This window comes from Macrotis lagotis, chromosome 7 (genome assembly GCF_037893015.1).
Source record: "Macrotis lagotis isolate mMagLag1 chromosome 7, bilby.v1.9.chrom.fasta, whole genome shotgun sequence".
Taxonomy (NCBI): Eukaryota; Metazoa; Chordata; class Mammalia; order Peramelemorphia; family Peramelidae; genus Macrotis; species Macrotis lagotis.
Genome location: NC_133664.1, coordinates 38,207,042 through 38,231,910, shown reverse-complemented (window position 1 = coordinate 38,231,910; position 24,869 = coordinate 38,207,042). Strand labels below are relative to the sequence as shown.

At 39.4% G+C, this 24,869-nt stretch overlaps 1 protein-coding gene across 1 annotated transcript in view; it reads right to left on the bottom strand.

The window, feature by feature from the left end:
• Positions 1–2,583: 2,583 nt before the first annotated feature.
• LOC141494023 (collagen alpha-4(VI) chain-like) overlaps positions 2,584–24,869 on the bottom strand; it is a gene marked incomplete at its 5' end in the record, with an annotated part of 103,895 nt that continues 81,609 nt past the window's right edge. The window contains 5 exons of the mRNA XM_074195212.1: positions 2,584–2,762; positions 4,397–4,605; positions 5,505–5,598; positions 7,816–8,490; positions 9,524–9,614. Of these exons, the coding sequence (XP_074051313.1) occupies positions 2,584–2,762; positions 4,397–4,605; positions 5,505–5,598; positions 7,816–8,490; positions 9,524–9,614 (1,248 nt within the window). The remainder of the gene's footprint in view (positions 2,763–4,396; positions 4,606–5,504; positions 5,599–7,815; positions 8,491–9,523; positions 9,615–24,869) is intronic.

Genomic DNA, 24,869 nt, shown 5'->3' with positions numbered 1-24,869 from the left:
TTCCTTACCTATCTACCTTTTTATTCTTCTCTTGAGTATTGCATTTGAAGGTAAATTTTTCTATTCAGTTCTGATCTTTTCATGAAGAATGTTGAAAGTGCTCCATTTCTTTGAATATCCACTTTTTCTTTTGAAGGATTATACTCAGTTTTGCTGAATAAGTAATTTGTAGTTGTTATCCTAACTCCTTTGTCCTCCTGAAAATCATATTCCAAGCCCTCCAGGCCTTTAATATAGAATCTACTAAAGCTTGCTTGACTGTGGCTCCATGATACTTGAATTGTTTCTTTTTAGCTGCTTATAATATTCTTTCCTTGATCTGAAAGCCCTGGAATTTAGCTAAATTATTCCTGAGAGTTTTCATTTGGGGATGTCTTTTAGGAGGTGATAGTGAATTCTTTTGATTTCTATTTTTACCTTTTTGTTCTAGAGTATCAGGGAAGTTTTCCTTAATAGTGTCTTAAAAGGTGATATCTGGGCTCTTTTTTATGATCATGGATTTCATGCAGTACAATAATTTTTATAATATTTTTCCTAGATCTATTTTTCAAATCAGATGAGATTTCACAGAGGAATTTCACATTGTCTTTTTTTTTTCTTCTTGGATTTTGTTTTATTGACTCTTGGTTTCTCAAAAGTCATTAGCTTTCATTTAATCAATGCTAATTTTTACACAATTAATTCTTTCAGTGAGTTTTTGTATCACCTTTTCAATTTGGACAATTCTGCTTTTTAAGACATTCTCTTCTCATTGAATTTTTTAACCCCTTTTACCTTCTGGCCTAGTCTGTTTTTTAGGGTGTTATTTTCTTTAGCATTTTTACCAAGATGTTGATTCATTTTTCATGATTTCTTTTCATCACTCTCATTTCTCTTCCCAATTTTTCCTCTACCTCTCTTACTTGATTTTCAAAATCATTTTTGATCCATTCCATGACCTGAGACCAATTCATATTTTTCTTGGAAGTAGATAAAGGAAATTTGACTTTGTTATCTTCTTCTAAGTGTGTATTTTGATCTTCCTTATCATAGAAATTTTTTTATGGTCAATTTTCTCTGTGATTTACTCATTTCCCCAACCTATTACTACATTTTAAACTCTTTGTTAAAGTAGGACTCTTCTTTCAGAGTGGAGTGAATACTATCCCAAGCTTCTGGGGTTTTATGCAGCTGTTTTCAGAGATACTTCTACGGACCTGTAAATTTTCAATTCTTTAAGGTGGCATGATCTAAGGAGATGTGTTTACTACATTCTTGATCTGTACTCTTGTCTTTGAGGAACCACAAGCCCTCTTTTCAGCTCTGGAACTATGAGAAGGGTCAGAACTCCCCTGAGACCACAAGCTCTGGTGTGCTAATGTTCCTCCTTGCCTTGGGACTGCCACCCAGGTCTGTGACCTGGATTGAGAATGGACAAAGCAACAGAGTTCTGTCTCAGTGCTAGCAAAGAGAACTCTGTAATCTACTTTTGATCAGTTTAATCCCCTTATCTTCTGTGGACTGAGAGGCCTGAAAACTGACATTGCCCCAAGGTCTGCTTCTGATTTGCTGGGGGCCTAGACTGGACTGTACTCCCCTCTCCCTGATATAACAAATTTTCCTGTTGGTCCTTCTAATTTGTCTTGCGTTTGGAAACATCGTTTTATTCCATCTTTTTGTGGGTTCTGTTGCTCTACAATTTGTTTAGCATCATTATTTTAAGGTATTTGGAAGGGTATGGGGGTACAGTTCATGTGAATACCTATACCACCTACCATGAAGCCATATTTGATGTTAGTTCTTGAGTCTTTAGACATAAAAATATTTTCTAACTCATCTTCTAATGAGACTCCACTGCTCACCATCATTTTATTTATTGTCCTTTAGTTTTGTGGGGTAAGTCTATGTTTAAGAAATGTACTATTTTTAGAAACTGTGTCTTTTTTCATTGCTTTTTAGGCATTTTAATCACACACACACACACACACACACACACACATATACATTTCTGAAAGGACTAAATCAACAGGACCAATAAATGGTAGCAAATTATAGTGGTGACTAGGGAGATAAAAGACCTAAATTATAGTCCCAGCTCTACTGCTTAGGAGGTGTTTGACCTTGAGCACTTCAGTTAGGTGAGCTCTGGTGTCTGTACCTGGAAAACGTAGAAGGACCTAAATAATACCTTCATGGCTTTCATCATAGGGCTATTTTAATGAAGAAATAAGAATGTGTACTTTATTTTGTATTAGAATTAGTGTTTGTTCATATCTGCCTTCAAGACTGTAAGCTCAGTGAGGGTAGGAATGAGACCTTTAAACTTTCTGTCTTCTCTCAGCATCTAGCTCTTGTGTACACCTGATATTTCTTGAATTAAATAACTAAATAAAAGTGCTTGATAAGTTTTAAATTGCTCAACAAATATAAGGAGTTATTAGAAAAATATACCTTTTTTGCATTTTTTTCCACTTAAATACAACAGATATTTATTTCAAAACCCATCCTCACACAATGCCGTCATCAAACTCTTGACATCTGAACTTCAACCCTGTTGTTCTTCCTTTGAGCCTCTGGACAGTATCGAGGACTTGGATGATTTTCTCATCCCTGGGCTAATGGGACACACAGGAACTCACAGTCATCCTTGGTTTCAAATCGGTTTTGGTTGCCACCACAGCCGCCAAACCAGAACATATGGCAGGCGTGTTGTTCCTGATGATAATACCACTTCAAGACATAGTCATGACACATCCCAGCATCCTTACTCATGGAACAAGGATCTGTTAAAATAAACAGATAAATCAATGAATGAATGAACAGATGGATAGACACATGGATACATAGATAAAAGTAACAGGTTGACAGATCTATGACATTCTCAGTGAATGATCATGCCTCACTTGACTGTCTCAATTAGCCTTTCCCTTTCTTCGACCTAAATCCCAGACTTGTCCAGCCCTCTGATACCTTCAAGGACGTATAACTATATATTCTTTTTTGACATAACCTGATTCTCTTCTAGTAGGGTGGATATCAATTAGAGGCAAATGAAATTCCTATGATATAAAAGCTGGCACTAGGTTCCTGGACAATGTCTTCCTAAAGTCACAACAAATTAAGTCTTTTGACACTCCAACTTTCTATATAAAATGTATTTTTCTCCATCAGACATCTTTCCCATTTCAGTTCTGCAAATTAACACTCTCACAGAGTTTCTGTGACCCTAGAGAAGTTAAGTGACATGTCTAGGTTCAACCTAGACTATGTCAGAGACATGCCTGAACCAAGTTCTTTCAGGCTCTTTATAAGCTCCATGCATGAATATATAAATATCCCCTGAGGCGGTGAAATATAATTACTTAAGTATAAACAGATATATATGTGGTTTACATGTATGTGAGTGTGTGTGTGTGTGGATATGTATATAGTCTATGTGCGAGTATATGTAATAGATTCTGGACAGCAATAAATACAAGTTATAGAGAACCATCTCATAATTTATATCCCAACATCATTAATGACTTCCTCCTTCAAGTCCCATCTAAAATTCCACCTTCTACTGGAAGTCTTTCCCAATTCCCCTTCACTCTTGTGCCTTCCCTTGGCTGATTAACTCTAGTATATCCTTCCCATAGCTTATTTAAATATTGCCTTCCCTATTAGACTGGAAGCTCCTAGAGGACAGGAACTGTCATTTGTCTTTCTTTGCATTCCTCGGCTAGATCTGACTCTGGCCTCCCTCTTCCAATCTGATTGACATTCTCTACCCTCCAGTCAGTCAGGGATCCTTACTCTTCTCCAAACTCATCATTGCATCCACTTCTCTACCTTTGCAAAGACTATCTCCCTGTGCCTGGATTCACCTTTAGAAGTCTTAGAGCCCTCCAAAGTTTAACTCTATGGAAACCTTGCTCTCTGACATCCCTTACCCATATTGTCAGACATTAGGGCTTTCTCCCTTGATCTCTTTTTTCTTTTTGTCTTCTATCACAGAGCCTTGAACAGTCAAGACTTGAAATACACTTGTGGAACTGAAGTTAATTAATTAAAAGCTAAAGGAAGCCTTTGTGTATTTTCCTAATAGATATTCATTATCTACATATGTGAATATGATGCCCCTGGAGTTTGAAACTATGAGTGTGAATTATAATGCTGTTTGTCCTTGGTTCTTGAAGTGGACCAATGACTTCAGGAAGGTGATGTCTTGATATGCAAATGATTTGGATTTGAGTGAGGCAGAGTTGGTAGTCATGAAGAATGAATCAGACATGAATTGTAATAATCTACAGACCAAATGCCAGATGTCAATGAGATTATCTTTAAATGGATACCTTGAAAAAAACAGCCCTATAACAACAAGAACCAAAGTGAGTTGTGGGGTTTTGTTTGCTTGGGGTTTTTTTTTGTTCTTTACCAGGGTCAGTAGTTTCATCTCCAATTTTTTCTGTCCTTTGTGGAGCTTCCATTAAATTTTTTTCGAGTCTGTAATGAAACTCAATGTCTTCTCTGCCAGTTTTGGCGATTTGAGAAACTCTTCCTCTTGTCCCTGGAGAAGGGTCTTTTATCTTAGGTGCTTTCCAAGGTCTTCCGGAGTCAGACTCATTGAACCTGATAAAGTTCTGCCTGTGGAAAGAATCTTTTTTAAGATATAAGAGTCTTACATATTTTATTACCCATCACCTTTCATGAGGAAGACAGGCTCTTTAACATTCAAATCAATTTAATATTAATTAAGCTCTAACTGTGCACCATGCCCTATGCTAGTCTCTCTAGGGTAGGAGATCCAAAATTGGGGTCCAGCTCATTTTGTAGTTGGATTTTCAGATCTACGAACTTGAGTGAGAAAAAAGTGCTATCTTTATTTTCACTCATTTCTAATTGAAATTTAGCATTTCTTTGGATAATTTAAATCATTATTCTAAGAAGAAAGTGTTCATCAGTTTCACCAGCCTGCCAGGAGTGGAGGTGGTGAGCATGACACAAAAAAGGCTAAACATCCACTGTTCTAGAAACACAAAAACCAGAAGTGCAACAATCCCTGCCCTTGAGGTGCTTTCAGTTCACTGGGGGAGGGGGGGAACCATATGTTTACAAATATATAACAAAGCAATCTACAAGGAAATCTGAACAAGATGAGGACATGAGAAAGAAGGGGGGATTAAATCAGGGAAGATTTTCAAGGGAAGGGAAATGAGGCTTTGGGGAACCAGTAATGAGGTGGGTGGGACAGTTTGGGGGAAAGCTCAAAGACGGCACCTGAAATGTTGCAGAGAAAACGTAATAAGCTCACAAAGGAAGACTGAAGCCATTCTAAAAAAAAAAGACTAATGTCTTAGGATGGATTAGGAAGCATAGCTGAGAGGTAGTGAGGAGCTGCTAGAAGGGAAGGACCTGGTGTTTTGGGAGACAAGCTTGCGACAAAGATGAAGGATGTTCTAAAGTTCGACCTCCCAAGAGTGCCCACACAGTTCTTAGTCAGAGGAATGCCTTCCACATGCAATCCAAGTCCGGGCAGAGCCTACCTCTGAGTCAAGGCTGCTTTTCTCCGGCTGTCACCTCGATTAAATCCCTCACAAATTTCTAGAAGCATAGGAGGTGGGTACTGGTTCACTTCATCTGCAGAAAAAAGGAAAAAGAAACACCTTTTATCTGTTCTTATTCTATTCCTTTGGCTTCTGGGTGATCTCTATAAGTTTAATATGGAGACTTTTTTTTTAAAACAACTCTTATATGGAAACCCATTCTTTCCCAGTCCAACAGATGATGTTCCCAAGCCTAGGGATAAAGCATGGTTGAGGTGCATTGCTATTCATGTCAGACTCAAGCATCTTGAAAGGAGAAGGTCAGAAGTGCCCAAAGGTAGAAGGGGTCCCAGTGTGGTTACAAGGATGAGATCACCCAGTGAGAAAGAGTGACTCTTCATCCTTCACTGAAGCTGCCTGGTCCAGGTTAGGTACAGGCTGATGTGGGCTGCCCATTCACACAATACATGAAGTCTTGGATGGAAGAGGAAAGACTAAGGAAAGAAGACTGGGAAGAAAGCAGAAGTCAAGATATTCCAGATTCTGACCAAATAACCTTCCCAAAATAGCTGTCTTTCCCTCCCAATCCCTATTCTCTTCTCAGTTTCCTCTCCAAGTCATTAGGCTTCTAACTTCATCTTCACTTCTTGTTTTTTCTACCTTCACGATATCTCCCCTTCACATTTCCCTTCTCTCCACTAACACTGTCACACTAGAAGTACAGACTTTCATCACCTCAGACTTCCTCCTCATCCTCCACTCAGCTTCCTAAAATCATCATCATTTTAAAAAAAAATTTTATTTAAGGCAATGGAGTTAAGAATGACTTGTTTGGGGTGGCTAGGTGGCACAGTGGATAGAGCACAGGCCCTGGAGTCAGGAGGACCTGAGTTCAAATCTGACCTCAGACAGTTTATAATTACCTAGCTGTGTGACCTTGGGCAAGTCACTTATCCCCACTGCCTTGCCCAAAAAATATCCCTAAAAAGCAATGACTTGTCCAAGGTCACACAGCTAGGTAATTATTAAGTGTCTGAGGCCAAATTTGAACTCAGGTCCTCCTGACTCCAGGACTGGTGCTCTATCCACTGTGCCACCTAGCTGCCCCAGTAATTTCAATAATAATAAATTAGTATTTATATAGCATTTTAACATTTGAAAAATGTTTTATAAATATTATCTCATGTGAGGTAGGTGCTATTAATCATCCTCATTTTACAGAATCTGAGGCAGGTACAGTGACTTGCCAGGATCACACAACCAGGAATTGTCTTTGCTTGGATTTGAGCTCGTCTTCAGGGCTCGGGACCCCAGCCTTATACCACTTAGCCGCCTCTGATCTTCCTAAGGTTCAGCTGTGAATATATCATCCTGTTTTTGAATAAACCCCTACTCTGTAGTTGCTTTCGAAAAAAGTTCTTTACCACTTAGCCCTTTCCAGTTTTCTTACTTCACCCCCCCCATATAATCCAGAGAGCCTTCCCCCCAATCTTGCCACTCTGTGCCTTGATACTGGATGTCCCCTAAATCTAGACTACTCTTCCTCCTCCTTGCCTCCATCTCCCAGCTTCTGCTTATCTTCCAGGCTCAGCTAGAGGCTTTTCCCAGGAGTCTTCTCAGTCAATTTATATTAATTACAACATTCCTATCTTGTACTTATTGTCTCCACATTAGAACATAAGCCCCTTGGCCAGGGTTTCTGGCTTTTATCTACTGTGACTATCAGAGAGTAGGCTCTTAAAAAATATGTATTGATTGACTGGCTTGCTTCTACTCTCAATGCTGGCCCTCCTAGCAAATCTCCCCACCCCATCCCTGAATCTGTATCAGCATGTGATGGGTGGCAACCCAAGACAGGGACAGAGGGTCTGCCTTAAGGTAAGGAGGACCTGGGCTTGGGTTTGGACTCTGAGACCCATCATGCCTTCGGAGCTCTCTGAGAATGGAAGATACCACAGCCACTAATCTACACATCTATAGATGAGGAAATCGTGTCTGAGCTAAAACAAACTCTCCAATGAACAATGAATCATTCCTGCACAGTAAGGAATAAAATACACTTCCCCATCTAGGCTTCTTCCATCGGTCTCAGTTGAATAAAGAAGTTGATGACTATGGGCCCTGATGCGAGCAGTCATCAGGGAGCTCGGGGACCAGACCCTTCCAAAGAGCTTTCTCTCCACTGTCCACCAGGGCCATGCTCTTTGCCCCATGAGGAGTGGGTACCCAACAGGAGTGACCCAGTGACTCCACAGCCCTCTTGGAGCACCTCTTCCAGCCTCCCAATCTCCCCACCCCTCCACCTGCTCACTTTTCAGAAGGTTCAGGAAGGCCCGGATGAACCTCTGGGCATAGTCCATTTCCAAATGGGAACCATCAGCAGCCAGGTGCAGCAGGTGGTGCTCAGGCGGGAAGCTGACCAGTTGGGCCAACTCCTCCATGTTGACCCCTGTGCCCAAGGCCACAGTAAACAAGATGAGGCCTGCACACTTGGCTTCCAGGGAGATCCTCTGCAGCTTTTCCCTGTCCCCAGGACTTGTTTCACCCCCCACAATCACAAAGAGAACTCGGTTCATCCTCTGAAGGGGAGCTGCCAGAAGGATATTCTCAAGAGTCCACTCGAGGGCATGACCCAGGTAAGAGGACCCTCGAAGTGGGTGGACAGATTCCCTGATGTGCCTCTGCATCTGCGCTGGGTGGCTATACGTGAGCAAGTCGAACTCCTCCTTGACAGGGAGCCCATCCCCATGAGGTAAGAAGCCCGGGACCGCTTGCTGAACCAGAGCAACCCGAGCCCCGGTGGAGGAGGCTGTGGGATGGGAGGCGATGACAAAGTGATTCAGCATGGAGCCCACCATGCTCTTGGCTGCACTGAACATGCCACTGGTGACCCCAGAAGAGCTGTCCAGCACATAGGCTAGATCCATGTCCACTTCGATGGGGCTGGGGCTCGTCACTTCACACGCCTTGTCTGCTCGGCACAAATCTAGGAGGGAAGCACAAAACTGAAATGTGAGCAAACTCCTGGGAGCCATAAACTGGAACAAAAACCTTTTTGAGAGCCATAGATTTAGGACCCAAAGGAAACTCTAGCTGCCATGAGGCCCAGAGAGACTAGGGACCTGCTCAAAGTCACAGGATTTGAACTCAGCTCCTCTGTTGCTGAGGCAATTTCCTTTGGCAATTTCACTGAGAGTTTCCCTTTTAATCAGGTGTGCCAGGTGATGTCCTGCTTAGGGCTTCATGCTCAGGGACCACTGGGTTCCTGTAGTGTGCAGGTCCGGTGAGCCAGGGGAGTATGTATTAGCCGCAAGCACTGACAGGCCCCTTCTCAGAGAAACATTTTTAAGTTCATAAATTGAAATTCATAGGGTTACAAAGGAAACAAATTATATTGAAAGAGAGTAATTAAAATATGTATAAATACTAATATATCAGTATTAAAATAACTGTCTATTATTAATAAATTCCATCTTAATCATATTTTATTTTCCATGAGTGCCTTTTACTGCATGCTAATATTGAAACCTAAAATTACTATATTGGCCCAGAATAACATTTATAAGAGAAGGAAGCAAAAACATGTAACTAAGGATTATTAATAGCCAACATTTGCACAGAAGTTTTAAGATTTGGAAAGCATTTGACAAATATTATCTCACTTGATCCCCACAACAACCTTAGTAGGTAGGAGTTATCATTATTATTATTCTCATTAAAGAGATGAGGAATTTGAGACATAAAGAGGTTAGATAACTTCCCAGAGGCTCCCGTAGGTTTCTGAGGTCAATTTTGAACTCAGGCCTTCCTGACTCCAGGTCAAACACTCTGCTTACTGTATCACCTAGTTACTGCTTAAAACAAAGGCATAGGTTGCAGGTTAGGAAACCCTTCCTGGATTAGAAATTCTTTGTGGCTCCCTTCTGTTCTTAATCTATGACCCTATAAATGAGTTGCAAAGGAAATCTTCCAGGGTTAAAAGAAAAAAAAAAGATAATGCAATCACTCTGCTGACTTACCGTAGCAAAGAGTACAGGAGGCCATGTGTTCCACATCCTCGTCCTTCTTCTGTTCCCACACATACAGCTTAAATCTCTTTGTATCATCCATCTATTGCAAAACATATGCAAAAGAGCCTCAGCAGCATAACCAATTTTAGGAGCATCCTCAAGACAACTCTCAATCTGTCCTCTATACTTAGATGACCTTCACCACAATTTGTAGTTATTATAATAAATTCTTAATAATTGAATTTAAAGTTTACAAAAGGGATGACCTGAATTCAAATCCAGTCTTTGATACACACTAGCTCCCTGCATGATGAGGCAACAGAATAGAATTTACCAAACCATTCCCTGGGGACAAAAAGAGACATCACATATTATCCTTACTCATAAGGACCTACACTCTAGTTGTGATATGTGGCACACAACACTTTGCAAAAAACATCTCTTTTTACACTGTGATTTTCTCCATGGGGGTATCCCCTCTACCAGTACAGATTGCCATCCTTCCATGACTTCTCATCCTATGATATTTTTATCAATATACCTTTCCACCAAAGCTTTCTAATACATTAACATATTCATCTATTTCTTGGTTTGAAACAGTATTTTCTAATATGGTTCTAATAAGAATTTTCATTCTTCCCACAGCCCTTCTTTTCTAGTGACACATGCCTTCCCAGGGTGCCTTTAGTGTTACATATCTATCAATATTGGTAATATGCCACTGCCTCATTATGCCCACCCGGTGTCTTTCCACTATCCTTTGGGTTATGCCTCCTATGTCTGTGGTCATCTGGGTTTCATGGCCAAGATGTCAAAGACAGACCATTTTGTTCAGGATCCCTGCAAGCATTTCCCCAGAGTAATTGAGCCCCATTTCTTCCTCCTGTTCAATACCCTGACAAGCTCCTTTTCATCTGCAATTTCTGTGGCCTAATTCAAAGGACCAATTCTCCAGCTGCGTTTTGTAGTAAGGACAATCTACATTTTTAGACTGACTTTGCTCACATTGCTATAAAGATTCACTGAAGAGGATTTGGAGTATTTGGGGAAATAGTGCAGTTACTATAGTGCCATCTTAGAATAGGAGCATTGGGAGAACCTCACCATCAGTCATCAAGGAGTGAATCCTTCCTTTCCAAAGAGTGTGTGAGGAGTCTCCGTGACCCTGGTAAATACCTTAGGTGATCTAAGGTCTTACTATTTTATTCTTGATTGCTGCCCCTACTTGAACAAAGTTATCTCAAACAATCAATAAACATCAGATTACAAGTTCTCTCAGGATAAGAACTGTCTTCTGCCTTTCTCTGCATCATCAACTTAACTTGGCACATAGTTGGCATTTAATAAATGTTTTTTATCGACTGACAGGCATTTATTAAGCACCTACAAACTATTAGTAATTTTTTTTGTCCTTCCTACATAAAGAAGATCTTGACATCAGGGAGGTGATGCCATGACAAGCACATGAATTAGAGATCAGGGAGGGGAATGCTGGGCAAAGTCATCAGTCTCACTTTTTCTTCCAGGGTCATGTGGATCCAGTGGTGAGATATGAATCAGGATGACTAGAGATGGTCCTGGATGTGAAGCGATCAGGGTTAAATGAATTGTTCAAGGCCCCCAGCTAATAAGAGTCAAGTGTCTGAGGTCAGATTTTGAACTCAGGTCCTCCTGACTCCAGGACTAGTGCTCCATCCACTGTGCCACCTAGCTGCCTTATACTGTTGACACCGGAGATGTAAATGTCAAAAATGGGGGAAAAAATCCCTCCTGAGAAGGAGTTTATATACTAATAGAGAAATAGTAATAACAAATAGATTTCTAAGTGTATTCAGAGTAAATGCAAAGAGAATAAATGTAAATAAAAAAATAATAAAAAAGGAAGTCAGAGGAGGACACTGTCATTTGATGACAAAGACTTCCTAAACATAATGACAGTTGAGTTGCATCTTCATAGGAGAGGAAGAAAATCTATGAAGCAGAGCGGAGAAGGGTGAGTACAAAGTCATGTTAAAAGAAGATGAAATGTGATGAACAAAGAGAAGGCCACTTTGGCTGGATCACAAGAGTACATGAAAAGAAAGAACATGTAATAAAGAGCAAAATGGGTTGGATCCAGGACAAGAAGAACATTACAAGTTAAACAGAGGAGTTTATATTGTATCCTGGTGGCAATAGGAGACCACTGGAATTTATTAGCACTTAGACAGCAAATACTGATTCACCTCTAACTATGTGCTAAACCCCAGGAACAAAAAGAGAAGTTGAAAACATCGTTTCTAATCTCAAAGATTCATACTTATCAGGATAACAGCTTGTAAATAACCACATATGGTCTATAAATATGAATGGAAGGTAGTCTCAAAGGAAAGATATTAGGGATGGGAGACTGAGTAGAGAGACAGACCAGCAAAAACTTATTGTAGAAAGTGAGATCTGGGCTAAGTCTCCTTGAATGAGGCCAGGAAGCCAGGACTTGGAGGTGCTGGAGAGCATTCCAGGCGTTGGCAACACTTCGGACTAAGGTGTAGTTAAGAGATCAAGAAGGGTGGCTAGGTGGAGTAGTGGATAAAGTACCGGCCTTGGAGTCAGGAGTACCTGGGTTCAAATCGGGTCTCAGACACTTAATAATGACCTAGCTGTGTGGCCTTGGGCAAGCCACTTAACCCCATTTGCCTTGCAAAAAAACTAAAAAAAAAAAGAGATCAAGAAGCATGTGCAAGAAGGACAGTATAGCCAAGTAGTTAGAATATAAAAGGTAGGGAAACTTGAAACATAAGAAGGGATAAGGTCATAAAGGTATTTAAATTCTAAACATCATTTTATAGTTCCTCTAGGGGGTAACAGAGCCACTAGAGTTTATTAAGGAGGGGAGTGATATGATCAGACTTGTATTATTTTGACAACTAAGTGAGTAAAGACTTGAGGCAGAAAGACCAAACATATGGCTATTGCAATAGTCCGTGCATGAATCCATGATGATTGAGGCCTATTGAGTGGAAAGAGGAGGAACATAGAGAAATATGAAGGTAGAAATGACAAGATCTAGTAAATTTGGGGGTGAATACAAGTAGGTAGCCAAGGAAACAAGCATCATGACAAGATGTCATGAGTCTGGGTGACTGGGAAGATGGTCATATCCTTGATAATAACAGGAAAATTGGTAATTGTTTGAAGGGAAAGAAAGATAATGATTTCTATTGTGTACATGTTAAGTTTGAGATGTCCATAGAATCTCCCTTTTGAGGTAATAGCAGGAATTGGTGTCAGGAGAGAGATTAGGGCTAGATAAATAGAGAAAGAAAAATCAATTTGACTTGAGGCAGAGGGACCATTTAGGAGACTGTTGCATTAGTGTAGGAAATGATGCCTGAACTAAAATGGTGGCTGTGTATGTAGAGAAAAAGGGTTGGTTGAAAGAGATGTTGCAGAAGTAAAAATGGCAAGATTGGCAATTGATTTTTTTTTGTAGGGTTGTTGTTCCATAGTAAGGACTCTTTGTGACCCCATTTAGAATTTTTTTGACAAAGATACTGGAGAGGTTTTTCATTTCCTTCTGTTCATTTTATGGATGCTGAAACTAAGGCAAACCAGGTTAAGTAACTTGAACAGGGTCACACAACTAGTAAGTATCTGAGGCCAGATTTGAACCCATAAAGATAGATCTTTTTGATGCCTATCCACTAGTTCCCCATTTGTGGGATAAATGGGAGGAATAGCTGAGAATGATGCTAAGGTTACAAACCAGAGAGACTAGGAAAATGATAGTACTCTTTAACAGAAATAGGAAAGTTTGGAGCAACTGTGTGCCGAGGGGAAATAATAAGTTCTGTTTTGGGGGCAGCTAAGTAGTGCAGTGGGGATAGGGTATCCAGTCCTGGAGTCAGGAGGACCTGAATTCAAACCTGGCCTCAAACAGGTGACCTTTGGCAAGTCATTTAACTCCATTGCCTTGCAAAAATAAGTTCTGTTTTTGACATTGAGATAGCTCTATAGATAGTCCTATAGATAACTGGCACAATGAGCCCGGACTCAGGGGAGAGAATGGGATTACTTCTTGTCACCATAGACTTTAGATTTGTCAAATGGTTCAATATCAGAAGCTGACATGATTTCATCAGTGGAAATGACACTAAAGAAGAAGCATGAACATCTGTTTTGCTGCTGAACCCTATGGGATCTTTCCATCTGACTTACAGCTGAAACCTCCCATATGGGTTGCCTCCCATTCCAAAACTCCTTGAGAGCAGATGCTCTTGAGAGCATTTAGCACTGTGCTTTCCCTACAGGAACTACTTAATAAACACTTCATTCATTTATTCATTCATATATAGGAATCATTTAATATAGATGATAATTAAACCCACTGGAGCTGAAAAAGTCACCAAGAATCTTCAAAGTCACATTTGTAATATCCTTGTATAATTTAATGTAATGTTGGTGTGTTCTTAGAGAACTGCACTTTAGAAAAGGCACAATATATTCCTTTTTTCACTTCTTTAAGAGATATTGAGAATAAACTTTCAAATACCTTTTAAACTACTTGGAGGAGGTGGGTGGTGCAGTGGATAGAGCCTTGGTCCTGGAGTCAGGAGGACCTGAGCTCAAATCCAGCCCTAGACACTAGCTGTGTGACTCTGGGAAAGTCACTTAACACAATTGCCTCAAGAGAAAAAAATTGCATGACCTTTAGCACAAATTTCTTCATATTCATTTAATTAAACCTAATACATTTTCTCAGTTTTATCTACTAATATTCCATTGCCACTTCCTTTCATAGTATACTAGATGGCAAGAATAAAAATTTATTTTTCCACTATTGTAGACACCCTAAATAGACAAAAATATGCCCTAATCTTTTTTATTCAATTATCTTTGTTCTTTTCATCTCCACGTGCCCTTTGTATCATCTTCCTGAGCTGAATTTCCTGTCAAACTCTTATTTTGTGAGAAAACTCTGCTCTTAATCCTTTGTCATTTTCCTACTTCCTAAATAAACTTGTAAAGTGAACTCAGAATTAGAACTGCCCTTGATTACTGCCATCTGGCCCTACTTGATGAAGAAATTGAGATTTTACTGGTTGGATCTCCTTCATGTGGTGGCTGTTTTGCATTGGTTATATCTATCAGCTCTCTAGGTGCTAGCCAGTTACCATCTTTACGCCTAACAGTTCCTTTTTTTTTTCTTTTGAGTCACCAGGTTGTCTGAACAAGTCTGACTGGAATGCCACAATTATACAGGGCATCCTTCTTTCATTATCTTTTCTTCTGATCTAGCATTTATCTTGACCTTTGCTCTGTTCTATTGATCTGACCATGTCAGCAACTGCTCGTTTCCTATTAAGGAATTGTCAATTTCATTTTTATTCTTGTTATTGGGTTTTCACGTTCAGCAGCATCCAGCAGTTGTTGGGGTTTTTTTCCTTTTTGAGAAACAAAGAAAACAAAGAAAGGCTTCAGGCTTCCATGAGGGAATACAAGCAGAGAAAGGTGATACTTTGGACTCTGTAAAGGAGAATGAAGGTAAGGTGTCAGCAGTTATAGCACATTGGAAAGAAAACTATCCCTGAAGGGGCAGAAGATGTGAGTTCAAATCTCACTTCTGACAAGACTTGGGGCAAATCACTTAATGTCTATGGGCCTCTTTTTTTTAATCTGTAAAATGAGAAGGTCACATTAATGTAGATGAGCATAGACTCTGGCAGATGCTATATTCCACAACTTCTCAAGCTCCAGCCCAAGTTTCTATGGAACAGAGGGTAAATACTCCATAAAATGATCATATTTTTGTTGCCAACAATATCTGGAGCAATATTATACTGACCTTATACAGACTATTTGTGCCCAAACAGTGGTGGAGTCTTCTGAGCTAATATTGGTCTGATCAGCCAGGCAGACATATTGTACATCATGTCATTTTGGTCCTCTTTGAGTGTGAAGGATAATAGTCAATTATATTAATCTGAAGGAAAGGCTGTTTAGGGTGTTTTCCCTGGACTAGGAAATACACAAATGCAGAGTTATGTGTGATCTATGTGGTACTGAATTTGGAGAAGACAGTCAGAGAGATGCTGAGGGATAGCAGCTCATGGAGACTTTTGCATTCGACATTATTTTCATAAAATATACTAAGAAGGGAATCATCAGCTTATCATCTAAGTCTACAAAGTTGATCAACTATAGTAAGTCTTCTACTCATGACTGGGATTATCCATAAGGATTTTAAAAATAGTAATCCTACCTCTACCGTGTGTGTGTGTGTGTGTGTGTGTGTGTGTGTGTGTGTGTGAAAACAGCTTTTCATTCCAGGGGCTTAAATACAATAGGAGCCATTGTTCTTTTCTAAAATAATCTTGCTCAATAAAGTCTTAGAAATCAGGAACAGAGATAGATAAATAGATAGATAGATAGATAGATAGATAGATAGATAGATAGATAGAAAGACAAATAGATTGATTAATTAAGGTATAGATGAATGATGAGTGAAGGAAAAGAAGAGATTGGACTAGATAGTCTCTTCTGGTCTCTATGACTTCATGGTCCTCTGATTCTGAACCTTCTATTGCTTCTAAAGTCCTGGTTCTGCTCCTTATGGAGGATGACTACCCTCACTTCCATTCTCCCAGCTGCACAGGGCTTCTAGGGAGGCTGGTTCTTCACTTCCATGTGTCTTTTACTCATTTCATCAAGAACTGGAGTTTTTCCCCAGCTCAAATTCTGACAGAATCCACTTGAACTGACTAAAGTGACTTATAAAGGTCTCCTGTGCTGTAATTCATCGTTATCTGTGGCATTGCTTTCTTTCTAATTCACTCAAGAAGCATGTTCACCCTTATAAAGGTGTCACTTAGTGTGCTCACATACATGCCCCTTTTCTGATCTTTCAATGACCATATTATAAAAATCCAGCTCACATCCCTCTAATTGAGGGGAAGTTTCCTGAAGGCAGGAACTCTTTTTAAATTAAAAATTTTGTTTAATTTAAAAATATTTTGTATTCCAGATCCTTAGCACAACTTCTTGCATATAACAGTCCCTTGATAAATGACTTGAATTGTTATGAAAACATCACCATTATTATTTAAGGTATGACAAAAACTGCTGTGTGAAGAGATTCCATAACAAATGCCTGCTGGTTAATGACATTCGGATCTGAATAAACTCAATAAATCAATCAACTATCCCACTCCACTTAAAGCAACTAATAAGATGCTATATACTCTGATGCTATTTGTCAAATATGCCACTCCTAAATCAATTAATCAATCAAAATAGAAGGAACAAAATATATCCAATCATAATTTCTGCTGCACACATTTAAAACAAAGAAAGGCTTCAGGCTTCCATGAGGGAACATGAGCAGAGAACTGATTAGTTGAAGACTTGGGCATGTTCTATGGGGCTTGGACAAAAGGAACAGACCGGTCCAAAATTAGTTATTCCAGTGGGAGGCAACTAATTCCAGTCAAGAGGCAAAGCAGCTTCAGTCAAGTCCCTGAGAGAAATCATTTGGAGAAATCAGGGTGAAGTGCAATAGAGAGAAGAGAGATTCTGCCCCACCATTTTTACAAGAAGATGATCATGTGAACTTTGAAAAAAATTAGAATATTTGAAACTTCCCATCAGAGACAAAAGAGTATCCCTAGAACACTGGAAGTTGAGAGACCCCTGGAAGACAAACTCAACTCCCAGAGGAAAGGTAGTATCAAGACTTTACAAGGAGTCTAGGAAAAAACTATCCTATACGTAAGGTGATATGATGTTGGTGTTGTCCTCTATTCTCTTAGGAGACCATAACATCAGGGAGGTGATGCCATGACAAGGGCAAGAATTGAATCTGAGTTGGGGGTGGGGCTAACTTTCTCCTCTAGAGTCTTCTGGGCCCAGAGGCCAAATATGAATCAAGATGACTGGAGATGGCCCTGGATTTGAGGTAATCAGGGTTAAGTGATTTGTGCAAGGTCACGCAGCTAGTGAATATCTGGTGCCGGATTCCAACTCATGTCCTCTTGATTTCAAAGCCAGTGTTCTGTCCACTGTGCCATCTATAAGGACTTTATGAAAAGGAGAAAAAGGCTTCTAGCAACCTGAAGTCATGATACAGCTCTTTGCTACATGTGCTTTCTAAGCTTGAACATATTTTCCCCTGAATTTTATATATATATATATATATATATATATATATATATATATATATATATATATATATTTGCATAGAAGAGACTGTCAGAGTTTGAAGGGATATTCTTCACTGATGAATGCTACCAATGCTACCAATATTAATAACATTATGCAACAAACCAATACCCATTTCTAAAAGCTAATTCAATCCTCTTGGCTAACTGATATCAACTGACAGTCAACTGAGGAAGCTCACCAGAGGGTGTTCATCAGCAATAGTACTACGATACTCCCTCCAAATGCTCAGGGTTATCCCCAGAAACCCAAGGAAAGGGGCAGCCAGCCACTCTTCATCCCATAAGGGGAGAGGTTGGTGAACACTACAAGTGACCGAACTGTCTTCTTTCTGAAGCAGCAGAGGTAGCTTCCCGGGATTCAGGTTCTATCAACACAACTTGGAAGAAATCCTTCCCTGGGTAATGGATGTCCCACTCAGGGCTGCCACAGAATTATGGCTCTATGGAATTAATTCAAAACAGGAGAAAGCTTACACGAGCAACCCCATGTGTCTGACATTAAATGTTCTACTCTGCTGAGCCAAACTGGGATGTGGAAAGTGCAAAAACCAGAACAATTAATCACACTTTGTCAGAAGAGAATCAGGGAGCTGATAGCATGACCAAGATTCCCAAGCCCAACGCAGGGAGCCTGCAACTACTTCAAGTAGGAAAATGCATGTTCATTCCAGTAAGTGGCCCAGGCAACATCCTGGAACCACATCAGGGCAGTAATTAGTCATGGCTTAATGGACTGAGATGTAACCAGAGTCTTGGGAGGACAGTCGGGATTACTCCAGATAGGTTCCATTTTGAACGAAGCTTGGAAAGTTGTTCTCCTTATCAACACCCTTCCCCAAAAGAGGCAGCTCATTAGATAATCTCCTCTTCTAATTGTAAGCTACAACTAATAGAAAGAAGGTCAAGGGGATGTCCAATCCATACTGTTCTTGTAATGAGGATGATATGGCAAGCACCTGATCTTCTCTCCCAATAAGAGTTTTGAAAAATGGATTAGCCAGTAGGGTTTATAGGATTATAATGTTTGTTGTTGTTCAGTCATTTTCAGACTTATCTGACTCTTTGTGACCCCATTTGGGGTATCCTTGTAGAGATACTGGAGTGGTTTACCATTTCCTTCTCCCTGAATATAATGTATTAATGATGTAAATTGAAGATACAACTTAGTCCCCAAAATAAGCAATGGTGACAATGGGAATAATGTCAGAATACGTCAAATTATGTAAAAGGATTGGTCCCCAAAATTGAATATAGTTTAGTGAGTTCTTTATATTCACATGATACTTTATGGTTTTTGAAGTCCTTTCAACATGCATGAAAATAATACTAGTATTCCTTATTACTAATAATTATGACCATATAATTATAATAATAATATATCCATTATCATATATGTCATTAGCAATAATTAATAAGTATTAATATTTATTAGGAGAGCTAAGATGAGAAAAGGGAGAAGAAGAAATTATGTGGTATTTATTTAGCCCTTTAACTTTTACAAAATATTTTACAAAAATTATCTTTTTTCCTTCCTCATAATAATCCCTTTGAGTAAACTAAAATAGTTATTATTACTCCCAGGTTACAGATGAGAAAACTGAGGTCTAGAGTTATATAAGGTAAGTAACTTTTCCAGGGTCACACAGGCACTAAAGAGAAGTGAGGAGGAGGCATAAAACTTCCAACTCCTGGGATAGCACTATCATTTACATTTTAAATAAAATGAGGAAAATTCAGGGGAAAAAACTGAGAACTATGGAGGAGAGAATCATTTTTGCAAAATGCAGGGAATTTCTCAATATCATTGATCAGTAAAAGTTTAGTTTTTTCCTAAGTTCTTTCATTTTTGTAAGGCTTAAAATAAGAATACTACTGGATTGTAGTAGTTCCAAGGACGTCCCAAGGCTCTATCTTTCATGACTCTGGGAGACAAGACACCTGAGTTTCAAGACCTGGCCCTGCTTGCCATGAACTCATTTGTGATGTTGGACCTCAGCCTCCTCATCAATAAGATAATCCCCAACACTACAATTCTTTCATTCTGAGAACTCAGACTTGTTTTTAGTATGTTTTGCTTTTCCCCTAAATTACATTCTCAGATTTATTCTTAAAAAGACATACTTCAAAATGTCAAAACATGGATCTCATGATCACCTAGTTTGAGGTAATTCCAGGTAGTTCCAAAATTTTAATATTCAACAGTAATTTTAATAATTTAAACTGTTTATCGAGGCCATAAGTAAAAGCTCGCATTTGCACCATCTAGTGTCAGGACAAGATGTTCCTGGGATTCTTCACTCTCCCACCAACCTCAGGAGATGGAATGAATACCCTCCTGAGTCACTCTGCTTAGCCCTTTCTGCTTTTCCTTGTCAGCTTTAAGCTGTGCAAAAACTCACCAACACCTCAAAAGTATTGGTAGCCATTCCTCAGTCAAATGGTCTGAGATCATCTTAATTTGTTTTGTGTATATATTCTTTGACGTGGTCATCTTCTACTTTCTTCTCTCCAACAGAGATCTGGCTGCTTTTCCTTTCTTTGCTATGTTGTGAAATAAGGATTGTTTTTTATTAACCTGAAGCAATATTAACTTGAAGAGAACTGAGAAAGAGCAAAAAGAATTGCTTTGACAGGGACCAGAAGACATGCCTAATATGCTCATTCAGGTAGTGTGGGTTGGGTTTGGGGGCATGAATTGAGAGCTGGAGGGACCCTAGGGGTCATTGGGTACAACCCTTCTTTTTACAGATGAAGAAACAGAGTCCCAGAGAATTTCAACAACTGACCTAGGCCGCACAGCAAGTGTCTGAGACAAGATTTGAACACCAATGAGAGAGAGAAGAAGGAGAGAGAGAGAGAGAGAGAGAGTGAGTTGGAAATCATGGAAATCATGGAATCTGCTTGGGATGACCAAAGGTCATCCTTGTAAGGAATGAGTTTTACTTGTAAGGAACTTGAGAGGTCTTCTAATCCAAAATTGTCAAATCTGTGGCCAGGAAATATTTAACAAAATAAAATACAATGGAACACAGATAATGCAAATCTGTGGGTTTCAAATTCAATTTGTTGCCATCAGTCTGGATTAACAGATCTCTGAAAAGGTATCTTTTCTACTCTACTAAACTCCAGATGGTCATCTAGCTTCATGGAAGGAATTCCCCAAGGGATTCTATTCCACTCTTGTTGGGAAGTTTCTTTATTATAATGAGTTGAAATCAGTCTCTATTCCATTTCTAGCTAGTTGTGCCCTGTGGAGCCAACAGAGCTCTGAACATTCTCAATTTGGTCTAATTGTGTGAGAGAACTGCATGTGGAAGGCAGATGGACAACAAATGATGGTGATCCCATCTTGGTAGAAGGTCTCACCTGGGCAGCATCTGTCTGGTGGCGGGCATCACCTTGCACACCATAGATCCTCAATTATTGATTAATAGGGACTGAGATGGTTATGCAGTGAGATCAAGAAAGAACAGATGACAAGGCCAAGTGTGACCCTGGTACCCAAGGAATGTTAAAAGGCCTAGAGGGTGATCCTAGGCATACTGGGTCAATCCTTGTATTTACAGAAAGATCACAGACAAGAACAATGGAAGGTGTGAAGATATGAATGGATCACAATCTAAACTCATGAAGGGACTGTCTGGGGGTGGGGGATGAGATAAAAGATTCATTCAAATATTAAAATAAGCTAATACCAAGTCAGTTACTGATTAGCTCTGCCACAAATAATTGTACCTTGAACTGGTGCTTCCTCCGGGCCTATAAAATCACTTGCAAATCTCTGCTTAAAATGGTTCATGGTATTCAGACGTGTGCCTTGAATGTTCCCTGCTTCTTCTACCAACTACATGTGGAACCTTTCGCAAGCCACTGACAGTCTGGAGACTTCCATGTTCTCCTTTGTCAGATAAGGAAGCTGGACTGAACTCAAAATTTGAGGAAAGGAGAGAAAGCCTTCCCTGGACTGCTCAACACAGGTACCTGCCTTTTTTTTAATGATAAATTCTTGATTGCCATAATACCCCAATTATCATAATGACTTAATTCATGTATTTAGCTTTTTTTTCCATGCATGAATTCCTTCTATCTATCTGGTAAGGTGAACTTAACATTTTCTCCTTTCAATCCTACAACCTTTATAAGGAGAAGTTCATAGAAAGGGAAACCTAGAGTTTTAAGTTGTCATCAACCATTTACTACAGTGTAGGAAGACTTTAAAATTGACACATGAAAATCCTTTGCTTTCTGAATTCCAGAGCCGTTCAGTTATTTAAAATTTGTACCTGAGCACTTCATATCAGGTTTGCATTTTATAGGAAAAGTGAACTATACTAAGCTTGAAAAGATGACATTTGCCCTTGAACCATCTGTCTACTAGGCTTTCTTCTTATAAAATAACAAGCCTAGATGCATTTTTTCTCTTTTTAGTTCAGAATACAGAACAAGATAAATAGTTTTAATGGGACAATTTGCCTTAAGATTCAAAACTTTGTACTGAAATGTGTACTTCAGGATGGCAGAGTGTATGCATATATTTGGGCGCGGGGGGAGGGAGAGATGAGGGACTGAAAACCCCAACATGCATTTCAAATCCAGCCTTTAAAATGGTTAATAAGCATTTGTTAAGCTCCTCCTATGGGCTAGAAACTCATCTAACCCTTGGTGCAACATAATATATTAAAAATAATGCAGAAAAACTGGCTGTGAGTCCTGACTTCATCCATTTCTAGCTATGTGACCTTACTCAAGCTACTTCTATCTGCAATTTAGTGTTCTCATCTATAAAATGGACATGATGACCTCTAAGTCTTCATCCAACTCTAAATCTTGTCATTTGGACCTGTCTTTAGAAGAGAGATCAGCTTGTTTAGATCATATTTTTCCTATTGAAAACTTATCAATGTTCTCTTTGCCAGAAGATACATATGGTTATGGTTTTGAATAAAAACAACACAGTATTAATCTTGGAGAAGAAAGAAGAAAAAATAACCACGTGAGTCAGTAAGCACTTAGAGGAAGAGGCAGTCTGCCTTGGTTATTTCCAATTCCTGATTGGGATCAGATCAGATAGATAGACAATCAATCTGGGACTTCATATCAATAAGGGTTTCCCGGCCAATCCTATGTGACTACCCAACCTCACTGGAACTACAGCCACATCTTTGTCTCTTCCTCTCCAAGCTATTGCCCAAATGTCTGTCAGAAACATTCATGGTTAGCAAGAATGATTCATTTTTTTAATTGACCAATAAAGTTTTAAAATGTTCAGTCTTTATGACGATGACGATAATGGCAATAAAGATAATAATATAATAGTAACTATAACTCACATTTAGTAGAGTCAAAAAACTGGGTTTGAATCGTGCCTCATTTTATACTACCTATGTGATGCTAAGTAAGTCACCCTCCCTCTTGGACTTTGTGTTCCTCATCTGTAAAATTGGGGGCTAGGTATAGATGATGTCTACAATCCTTTAGAACACTAAATCCTTAAAGTACCCAATCATTAGGATTGTAAACTCTTTGAAGGCAAGGACTGTTGCTTTCCTTTGCTTTCCTATTAAGATCAAAACTCACTATTTTAGGAAAGTTCCAGCATGCTTCATTTCATTCACTTTTCTACAACCACACCCTCACCAGCTGACTTGCTCCTAAAGATATATCTTTTCTTTGCCACTCATCCATGTCCAGTTTTGAACTGACCAAATTAGCACTTCCTCTGCCCCAGTTTGGGGCCCTGATTCACTCACCAGACTTCTCAACCCCTCTAGTGACCTTTGCACCTCAGAACAACTGGTCTTGAGCTTTCCTGAATGGGGGAAAACTCCCTTGCTGGGACTCCTATTTCAGGAGGGACCAATCATATTTTCCCCTAACCCACTCCCACTCCCTCTCTCTCTCTCTCCATTTTTTCTCTCTCTCTCTCATCATTCTCATTCTCATTCTCATTCATTCTCTCTCTCTCTCTCTCTCTCTCTCTCTCTCTCTCTCTCTCTCTCTCTCTCTCTCTCTCTCTGTCTTTGTCCATCTGTCTGTGTGCCTCTCTCTCTCTCTCTCCTCTCATCTTTTTCTCATTTAGTAATGAGACTAGCATTCATTACTAAGAGTTTTTGCTATTTTAAAGTCTTACTTACATCATTTACATTTGAAATGGTTTTCCATTTAAAAAGTAAGATAATTTTAACTGTAACCTCTTTTTCTTTTTTGCTAAATAGAGTATGAGAGAGGAAAATCTGTGGCTGATTATACCAAAAATAACTCTCTGGGAGATCACTGGTCTGCCTTGTTAAGCAATAGATTTCTTGGAAGTCCAGAGAATTTTATGAATATTAGTGGCAATTTGTATTTTAGGGCAAGAGTTTCTTTTAGTTTTGCAGAGAAAAAAAAAGGTTATTTGGAACTAGGATCTTCTAGGTACTCTAAAATTCTCTTGACTTAATGCATTCTCTCAAAGCATACAAGTAGTTTACCCCAGGGGCCTTGGTTTTTTTCCTTCAACCTTGGGAGAGAGGGCAAAGAGAAATAAAGAACTCAAGCAAAGATCACAGCTGAGCCAACCACTGTGACCTCTGCTGGGTGATACTGGCTAAATCAATGACCATCTCACCCAATACTCTGTCTTGGACAGTGGTATTATGAGCAATTTCACAGAAGAACAGAAGTAAATCTCAAAGAGTCACTTTATTACCACTTAGAGCTATAAAATAACAACCAGAGCTCATCTGAATGAAAGAAAAGCTCAGGGCTGCCTTGGCTAAGCTATCGAGAGGAACACTAATAATCAATTTATTGATTCAACCTCAAAACAGAAGTAGAGGATTATCCAGCCATAGTCAATTTGGAAAGGGAAAGTAGGCTCAGTATTAGAACCATAAATGATGCTACTACCAGAGGAAAGGGCATACATTCTTTCTAGTAAGTCTCTGGGATGAATTTAAAAGAGGCAAGGGCTAAATCCATGGTCAAGAATACTAAACAAATAATAGAAGGGGTTAGATTCAGGCTACCATATTGTTGTAGGGTTTTGTTGTTGTCTTTAAGCTCCACAGTTATCAGAATGAAACATAAACCAGGAAACAAGAAGCAAAGAAACCATTCAAACTGTCAGAATCTCTTCCATCAAAGACCAGGAAGCAAGAGATATTTCGGACTAGAAT